The sequence below is a fragment of the Trypanosoma brucei genome (assembly GCF_000002445.2).
Source record: "Trypanosoma brucei brucei TREU927 chromosome 11 chr11_scaffold01 genomic scaffold, whole genome shotgun sequence".
NCBI classification, from domain to species: Eukaryota; Euglenozoa; class Kinetoplastea; order Trypanosomatida; family Trypanosomatidae; genus Trypanosoma; species Trypanosoma brucei.
The window spans coordinates 4894872-4904082 of NT_165288.1; the positions used below are offsets into that span (position 1 = coordinate 4894872).

Sequence of the window (9211 nt, forward strand, 5' to 3'; positions counted from 1 at the left end):
TAATAATAATAATAATAATAATAATAATAATAATAATAATAATAATAATAATAATAATAATAATAATAATATGAGAGTGTTGTGAGTGTGTGTATACAAATATTATAATAAGAGCAGTAATAATAATAATAATAATGATAATGATAATAATAGGAGAGTGTTGTGAGTGTGTGTATACGAATATTATAATAAGAGCAGTAATAATAATAATAATAATGATAATAATGATAATAAGACAGTGTTGTGAGTGTGTATATATACAGATATTATAATAAGAGCAGTAGTAATAATAATAATAATAATAATAATAATAATAGAAATGTGTTGTGAGTGTTTATATACTAATATTATAATAAGAGCAGTAATAAAAAAAATGATAATAATAATGATAATAGGAGAGTGTTGTAATTGTGCATATACGAATATTATAATAAGAGTAGTAATAATAATAATAATAATAATAATAATAGGAGAGTGTTGTGAGTGTGTACATACGAAAATTATAACAGCAGTGGTGAAGACTAAGCGGATGTACACAATAAAAGCACTTGAAATAATGGAAAGGGTAAAAACAGTGAGTAGGAGGTACAGTGAATAGAGGAAAATAAGAGAGTACAATGTGTATTACTAAGTTAAATGCAGTAAAAAAGGAAAAGGACACGGAATATGCGTATTTTTATACGTAAATATTACCGTGAGCATCATCATACACAATTCGATGATGGCGATGTCAATAAGGTAGAGACGAAACCCAGTGTTCAGGCTAAATGCCATAGACACGTTATCAGCAGAAGCGGGAACAGAAGAACAAAAAGATGGAAAGAAAGTGCAGAGTGAAACGATAGAGTAAAGGAAGAAGTACCACTGTATAGAGGAATATGATTAAAAAAGAGGAAAAACTGGTGATGCAGCGTATGCCACACAGAAATAGCGAAATGCTGCTGCGAATATGGTGATGACGCCTGCGGTCTTTAATTTGATGGTCGATTATAGTTTGAAGCAATAAGTCCAAAGGAGTGGAGATTGGCAAAATAGGCGTGTGATGGTGGGAGAGGATTTGGGGTTAACAGCTTAGACGGTGGTGTAATAGAAAAATGGTTAATATGTTGTTCGATTTTTATAAATGGTTATCAGTTGGAACTTAAACTGTAATATTGACGTTAATCATGGAATTAAAAACAGGTGTTGTACAGAACAAGAGGAATTAGTCAAAGGACAAAAAAGCCGGAAGAGCAGAAACTATTGTTGCTGTGATTTTTAAAAACCGCAGCCCCAGTGGGTAACAAGGAGTACAACACCAAACACCACTCGAACTATCCTTGAAAGATCGACGAAAGCATATAGCAAAAGCACGCCGTGCTAACCAATTATCAAAAAATCACTGCAAAGCGCATACGAACGCAGCCGACACAAGCGGAAAGCAAAGCTTTTTCAAAAAATTATACCTTTTTGCAGCATTCGGAATATAAAAGACAAGCGCAATTACGACATAGTTCCTCAAACTATGCTTGCAGAAGCAGCTAAAATACTAGCAGCGCTGTCCCTTTTACTATCAGAAGCTAAAGCCAATACAGCAGCGAACACACTTGCAAATTCGGCAAGCAACTGGTGTCAAGAGCGGCATTACCTAACAGCAGTGGTTCAAGCGATGCTAAGCGAACAGAATGACCGCCGAGGCAGGCTGGCAGCAAACGCAGCAAGGATTCAGGCATGGAGCCTCCAAGCGGCGGCGGCAAACACCAAGCAACAGACGGCGCGATTCATTCTGCTTAGAGAGTACGGTAAATACGTTCAAACAACAGGCGAACAAACCCTACAGACACTCAAGACGGCAGCCGAACCCGCACTCAAGCTCCTTCGGGGCCGTATTGCCAACTACAACACCGCCATCGCCATAGCGGATCATAGTGTGCTCAAGATCGGCACAACAACGGGGAGCAGTGGCACAGTCAACGGCGCACCCTGCGAAGCAGCAACAACACTGCACAAAGCACAAACACAGCTTTGCACAGCACCTGCGGCAAACGAGATAACAACAGAAGCAGTCAAAGCCGTCCTAAAAAGCTTAAAAGCGGTCAAACTCGTAGCCAGAATAGAAGTCCACGAACTGCTTGACGGACCAACACTGCACGTCAAGGGTCAATCAGCTGGCGGTGAAACTTGGACCGCAGGTGTGAGCAGCAAGTGCACAGCAACCAGTGGCGGCTCGCAAGTAGGAAGTTCAGTGACACACCAAGCCCCAGAGCCGGCCAAACTAAAAGGGACAGCTGGAACCATAACAACGACAAGCGAAACGTCGAAACCTGTTGTCAACGACGGCGACGATGTTTACACTTCAGGCGTAAATACACCGGAGAAACTCGCGCAGGCGCTGCTCTCAGTAAAGACTGAGTTGCTGAAACAGACAGTGGACCTGAGCGCGATAACATTAGACACACTGGAAACCGACCCAGTAGCCCAAGCACTAGCAAATATCTTACTTTTAAGCGATACCAAGCGACTAACACCAGACCAGCCCAACAGATCGGAACAATTGAAAACCCTAATAATAAAGGAATTTGGACCAGAAAACACTGCATACTCAACGGCATTCATCAATAGCTATGACACGGCGGCAGTCACACTGCTAGTCGGCGGAAAACCGAAGTCAGAAAAGCTGAACACAATAACCAATCCAGAAAATATCGCAAAAGCAATCAGTTATTTAGCAGCAACAAACCAGATAAAACAAACAATAGAGGGAAACAAAGACCAATGTTCGACTGTGGAAAAAGAGAAAAAGCAATCACCTTCAAAAGAAGAATGCAAGGAACACACAGAGCAAGAAGCTTGCCAGAACGCGGGATGCAAATTTGATAATAGCAAAAATGATGGTGAAAAGTGCTTTCCGAACCCTGAAACAAAAGAAGCAGCTCAGAAAGATGGGAATGATAGTAAAAACACAAACACCACCGGCAGCAACTCTTTTGTCATTAAGAAGGTCCCTCTTTGGCTTGCAGTTTTTATCCTAGGATAAACACTTTTAACAGTTATTTTCCTAAAGTAGTTTTACTCAATTTTGTGAAATTTGACAAATTTCCTAATTTGAGAGAAGTTGCTAAATTTACTGAAATATGATATAGTTCAACATTTTTTTGAGGAAAATTTAAAAATTAGTAAAGTATGAAAGTGGCACGTAGATTTAAAGCAAGAAGATGATATGGTAAAAATAAGTGCCATTCTAATTTTACCTATTGGTTTGCTTTATTTTTTAATGGATATTAGGGTTAGGGTTATAATAATAGCAATAAGACAATGTTGGGAGAAAGTGCTGTGAGTGCGCATATACCAGCGTAGTAATGAGACTAATGAAGACTGAATGGAAACCCAAGACACAACCAATCGAAACAATGGTCCGGGTAAGTGGGATCAACTGAGAGATTAAAAGTGAGAAAGTGACAGCACGAGGAATATTATCGGTAAAGGAAAGACAAGGAAAGAGAGGTGGTGAGAAATAGTGACATAATTTGCTGAGTAGAAAGCACAAACATGACAATGTGCATTAGCACAAGCAGGATGAAGAAGGGAGGGGACATTGGAAAAAAGACAGAGTGAAATGTAGAGGGTAGATGGGACTGCTACGGTATCCATAGAAGCTGTGGCCGAAGACGGAGAAGAAAGAAACGAAGATATAGAGTGAAACACCTGTATGTGCAACACGACGGCACTGAGAAAAAATACATCATAGGAAAAGAAACGAGCGGATAATGTCCTTTTTTCACTTGTAAATGAAAATATGACACTGCAAAGATAATGCTGATTACCGTTGTGTTTAATTCGGCGGCGCAGCCAGATGTGCGGCAGGAGACAACCGCCGATGCAGAACATGAACTCAATACGGTGCGTTAGATTACCGAGGAATGAACGACAATATAAAAAGGCCATGCAGCCCACAATATCTGAAAATTTGTGGTAATATTCGAATTCAGGGCACGTCTACATAATTTTCTCAAACTTAAAAAAAGGTTGTGGTGAATATTGTAAGCGGCTTCGCGGCTAAGGCACAGCAACCGACTAGAAACTGATGAGCAATCCAGACCTAACTGTTTCGGCGCACATATACCCGAAGCGGTCAAACCTGAAACCGCTCAGGAGCACTGAAGTACTAAGCTAAAAGTAGCACAGCCGCGCCCGGAATTATAGCACGTCCCTTTCCGACAAATGGCGGAAACTTTAAGAGCGGAGGCGAGTGTTGTGACCTGACCAACTGTACCGACATGGCTAGAAAGCATGCCAGCTTTAGCGCCGAATAATCGGGTTTAGCGTCAGTATTTCAGCCTATCTTTAATCTCAAAAACAAAAAAGTAACCGAAAGCAAAGCGAGGTGACACAGACAATAGCTTGGGTTGCAACACGTCAAAAAAAAAAGGCCGAAGGTGGAAAGGCTGGCAGTGATGGACGCAGCGAAGCTGTTTGTTGCGGCTGTCCTACTAGCACAAACTGCACGCGCAGCAAACGAAGCTGCACTGAAACCGGAAGCCTGGAAGGCTGTATGCGACATCTACTCGGTGCTCAGCAGCAAGGAAACAACAGCCCAACGAGCGACGCAAACATTACAAGCGTCCCTTGTAGAAGCGTACAAGAAAGAAGTAAAAGCACGAATTCTGTTGAGCAAAACGGCCGACGCAGCAGCTAAGGCCAAAATAGCACCCTTGCTCGCAGCGCTATCACAACACACGGCTGCTCTTATGGCGGAAGCGGCGCAGGGGAAACTAACAGCGGCGGCGACGACAATCGGCGCAACCTCTATAGTTATGGGCAGGCTTAAAGAATACTCAGCGGTAGCCGCATATGCAAAAGACGGCACAACAGCGGGATGCTGGGCGGCCGATGAAGCCGGAAACTCGTTCAAAACTCTAGCCGAAGCAGCCACACAACACACAAACTGCAACGAAATAGCGGGGGAACAAGCAAAACACGCAAACCTCGAGACAGCAATAAACAGCAAAGGCTTTACCATAGCGGGTCTGACAGTCAAAGCCTGTGCGGTAACTAACAAAGGGTGCAGACTGCATACGCGCAAAACATCAGAGGGGATCATCTCCACCGGCTCACCAGAGCAAACGAAGGAAATAGCAGCCGGTTTGATCCAACTAACAGCCGCAGACCCAACCTTTCTCGACACAAAAGACATGGCCTCAGTTAAAAGCGAAAACAAAGCTAAAGATATAGCAGCGGCATGGGATGCGATCCAAGTCAAGCTGCAAACCTACGCAACAGAAGATTGGCCGCAAAAAGCAGAATGTACAGAAAACTCTATATGCCACAAGGTAGCGGAACAAGCAGGGTTACTATCGCAACCAACGCCGCAAAAATCTCTTGCCGAGCAGCTTTCAGAAACGTACGGCACAGAAGATGAAGCCGTCACGGCAAAGCTGTGGAAGCTCATGCTAGCGATTCCAGCCCCAAAAGCTGGCGACGCGTCAACGAAAAATCGCAAGCTCCACGACGTTGAAGACCTTGACTACCTCGTGGAAATGCTAGCGAACTCCACGGCGGCGCAAGCGAAACCACAACCACAGTCCACAACGCAGCAAACGTGCACTGTTACTGAAGCAAAAGATACTCAGGAAAACCAAATCCACTGCAACAGCATTAGCGATAAAGACAAATGTAATGCTGATCCAAAATGCAGTTATGAGACAGAAAGCGATAGCAGTAAAAAGTGCAAATTAGATGCCAAAAAAGCATTAGCAACCGGCGTCTCTGTGGCACAAACTCAAACTGGAGAAACAACAACAGAGAAATGCAAAGGGAAATCGGAAAAAGAATGCAAAACATCGGATTGTAAATGGGAAGGCGCAACTTGAAAAGATTTTAGTTTCCTCATCAATAAGAAATTTACTCCGAGTATAGCTGCTGTTTTTGTGAGTTTGATAGATGTTAAGCATTCTAAGGAGTTTTGTTAAATTTTATAAAATTTATAAAGCCTATTATTTTTTTATTTGTTTATTTTAACGTCTTTTGATAAAATCAGTGCTATCATGGAATTATATTCGCTTATTTTGTATGTTTTATGGGCATTAGCGGAGGTAATAATAATAATGAGAGGACAGTGTTGTGAGTGTATATACACTAATATTATAATAAGAGCAGTAATAATAATATGATAATAATGATAATAATAGGAGTGTGTTGTGAGTGTGTATATGCTAATATTGTGAGTAAAGTGGTGGTGCAGACAAATTGAAGTGCAAAGTAGAAGCATTTAAAACAATGTCAAGTGTGAAATATAATCAATGTACGAATGGTGCAGTAAGTCCAAGATTGAGAAAGGGTCAAGAGCAATATTATTGGAAAGGTAGGAAGAGATAGAAATAGGGTAGAAGATAGAAAATGTGGAGTTTCATTATAAGTATAATGATTGTACACCATTATACAGAACTGGATAATGAAGGAGTTGATAACGTGGGTATCAGAGACAGTCCGGTAGATGCGTCGAGTGTGGTCACCACTGTATCCGCAGTGATGGAAGTACTGCACGAAAGGGACGTAGCAAAAGTACGAATTTAAATAGCGATATACGCCACACAACGCAGCTGAACAAAATACATCAGGAGTTGCAAGTGGAAATAATATCCCCTATCTCACTCAGAAATTGGACGATGTAATAGGGAAGTTAATGTTGGTGATTATTGTTGTTTTAATCTGTTGGCAGATACTAATGTAAATCTGTGAAGAATAAGCAAGAGGAGATAGGGAGAGGGAATAATTAAATGTGAGGCAACATTGATATCATCTTTACATCTGATTTACTAATGGTAGACAATATTTGCCGACAATAATATAATATGATTGGGTAGAGGTTTTTGAAACTAGTAGTACAAACGGATTATTGTGGCGTGTAAGCAAAGGATAAAAATTGGGAAACTTCTTAGAATAGCGCATATTCAAAGTTGTGGAGGAGCTTTATGAAGTTGATAATTAAGAGCGGCACTTTATCAGTTCCACACCGGTATACCGATGATAAAATAACAAAATTAAGCGATAGAATGCAACACATTGGGAAAGAGAAAGCGAAACTTATTTAATGAATATAACTAAAAAGCATAGAATAAAAGGAAGAAGCAAGCAGTCTTCAAAGCAGAAAAAGAGAAGAGAAGAAACAAGCGTCTAAACGCATCTGTGATAATCAGCAGCTTTACATGGTTATTGTGACTCAAAAATAAAGCCACAAATCAGCAGATGATAGAATATAGTGAAGAAAATAAATTTAAAGTGCTTTAGATAAAGATATAGAATAATATAGATTGTAATTAAGAGTACAAATTCTTCCAGTAAGATACATGCCTTTTAATAAAATTACCAAACAGATCAAATCGCAGCGGCTATCAAAATATGCCTCACCAACTAAGTCCCGAGTGTCCAAGCAAAGGAATAAAAAGTTTGAAACGAAAAAATAACAATTCAAAGAGAGAACGCAAAAAAAGGAAAACCAAACTTTCTCGATGGATTACATTTTAAAAAACATCAATCAGATACCTCCACTAAGTAACGCACAGCGTCGAAACACCATAAGACAGAAACAAAGCAACGTCTTGCACACAATTTCGCCCAGTAGGCAAACGAAACTTCTTAAAATAAATAATTTTAATGTCTGGAAGCGAAACAAAGAAGCAATTAAACTTAATTGTAAAGTGTGGACAAACTTATGATCTTCAATACATCTGCAGGTGATAGTAACGGAACTTACTTTGCATTACTTTGGTTTCACAGATTATCAGCAGAATAGAAGCTGACGAAACCCAAAAGACAGATTGCGAACACGAAGCAGGCATAAACAAAGACATTTTAGTAACACGGCAACCTTTCTTTCAGGAACAGCCGCTAGCGGCCGCAAAAATAAAAAAACGTCAGCTACGCAGCGGTGTTGCACAACCAAAACACCGAACAGAAGCACAAACACTAAATTGTCTTTTGTAATTTTGGAGAAGACCACAGTAATTGAAAATAATGATTAGGCTGCTAACAGCAGCTGCGTTTTTGTTGCATGTCGCAACCCGCGGTGGACATGGCGCCGTAGCTGACAGTGACTCCTATGCAGACTTTGCTGCACTATGCAATCTGATAACACTGGCACAAACACCAGTAGCACCACAAACAGACAAATCCGAAGCTTTGGAGTTGCTCAAGACGATCAAAGCGATAAATATATCAGTTGCGAGCTCGGACATCAGACAGGCACTAACGCAAGCCCAAAATAAAAAGTGGGCGCAACTATCCCCAGGCCAGACAAAAGGCAAGGAAGGCTGGCAAAATTCATGGGACGACTGGGCAGAAGCAAAAACATTTTCAGAGTCTGCCACAAACAAAGCAGCTTTCGAAGAATGGAACGCAAAAACGGTATCAAAAGAGGCGAGGAAAAAGATCGTGTATCTCACGCCTAAAGCCGTACAGACAGCACAAAGCCTGCCACAACTCCAAACGAAGTTAGCAATGGCCGGTGCACAGGAGGCGGCGCAGAAAGCGTTACTTGGAAGCGACAAAGCCGCTAACGGCTTAAAACCGGCAGGCACCAACAGGGTGACTGAATGCGGCAAGGCATCAGACGGGGCGAGGGCTGAAGGGGGAGAGTCAGCAGGCAAGGCGCTCCTGCTAGACCTTCTTTGCCTTTGCGGTGGTCATGCCTCAGACGCCGACGTCGGAAAAGCTTGCTGAAAAAATTGCAACAGCGCCGGCAACAACGACGAGTGGAACCTGAATAACGACGGCAAAACCCGTGCAAACTTCATCGCAAGTAACTGCCCAAAGGCGCCAGGCCACACGAGAATATCGCAACAAGCAGTAGAACAGGCATGGAGACATTTTCTAACGCTCACAGCGATTGCAAAGGGCAGTGGATTCGCGTACCGTAACGCCCTAGGCGTCTTGGCAGCGACAGGAGAGACAGGCTGCGACGGACATAAAGCGTCCAACGGAGGCCCTTGCGTGCAGTACGGCGATGACGCTGTGGTAACCGGAGCATCACCGCCTACATGGCTCACAAATCAACGAACAGCGGCACACATTTGGGACGACGCATACAACGCAATCAGCCAAATCAAGGAAATCGAGCACAAATTAAAAGCCATAAACAACACCCTGCGTTCGCCGCTCTAGCAAGATGAGCCGACACAAAATATGCAGAAAGCGGCCGCCACGCCGATGATAGCGGAAAAAACACACAGACTGC

At 42.0% G+C, this 9211-nt stretch overlaps 2 protein-coding genes and 1 pseudogene across 2 annotated transcripts, besides 4 other annotated features; all 3 read left to right on the forward strand.

The window, feature by feature from the left end:
- Window positions 1-234: a microsatellite.
- A 34-nt stretch (window positions 235-268) lies between these two features.
- Window positions 269-469: a microsatellite.
- A 1035-nt stretch (window positions 470-1504) lies between these two features.
- Tb11.v4.0015 (variant surface glycoprotein) lies at window positions 1505-3016 on the forward strand (the record flags this gene model as incomplete). Its single annotated transcript, XM_824682.1, has 1 exon — window positions 1505-3016. The coding sequence occupies one exon, from the start codon at window positions 1505-1507 to the stop codon at window positions 3014-3016; it is 1512 nt and encodes a 503-aa protein (XP_829775.1).
- Window positions 3017-4433: 1417 nt separating this feature from the next.
- Window positions 4434-5849, forward strand: Tb11.v4.0016 (variant surface glycoprotein; the record flags this gene model as incomplete). Its single annotated transcript, XM_824683.1, has 1 exon — window positions 4434-5849. One exon carries the CDS (start codon window positions 4434-4436, stop codon window positions 5847-5849), a length of 1416 nt encoding a protein of 471 aa, XP_829776.1.
- A 95-nt stretch (window positions 5850-5944) lies between these two features.
- Window positions 5945-5997: a sequence feature (AT_rich).
- A 125-nt stretch (window positions 5998-6122) lies between these two features.
- Window positions 6123-6166: a microsatellite.
- A 1787-nt stretch (window positions 6167-7953) lies between these two features.
- The window catches only part of Tb11.v4.0017, a 1281-nt pseudogene continuing 23 nt past the window's right edge, over window positions 7954-9211 (forward strand).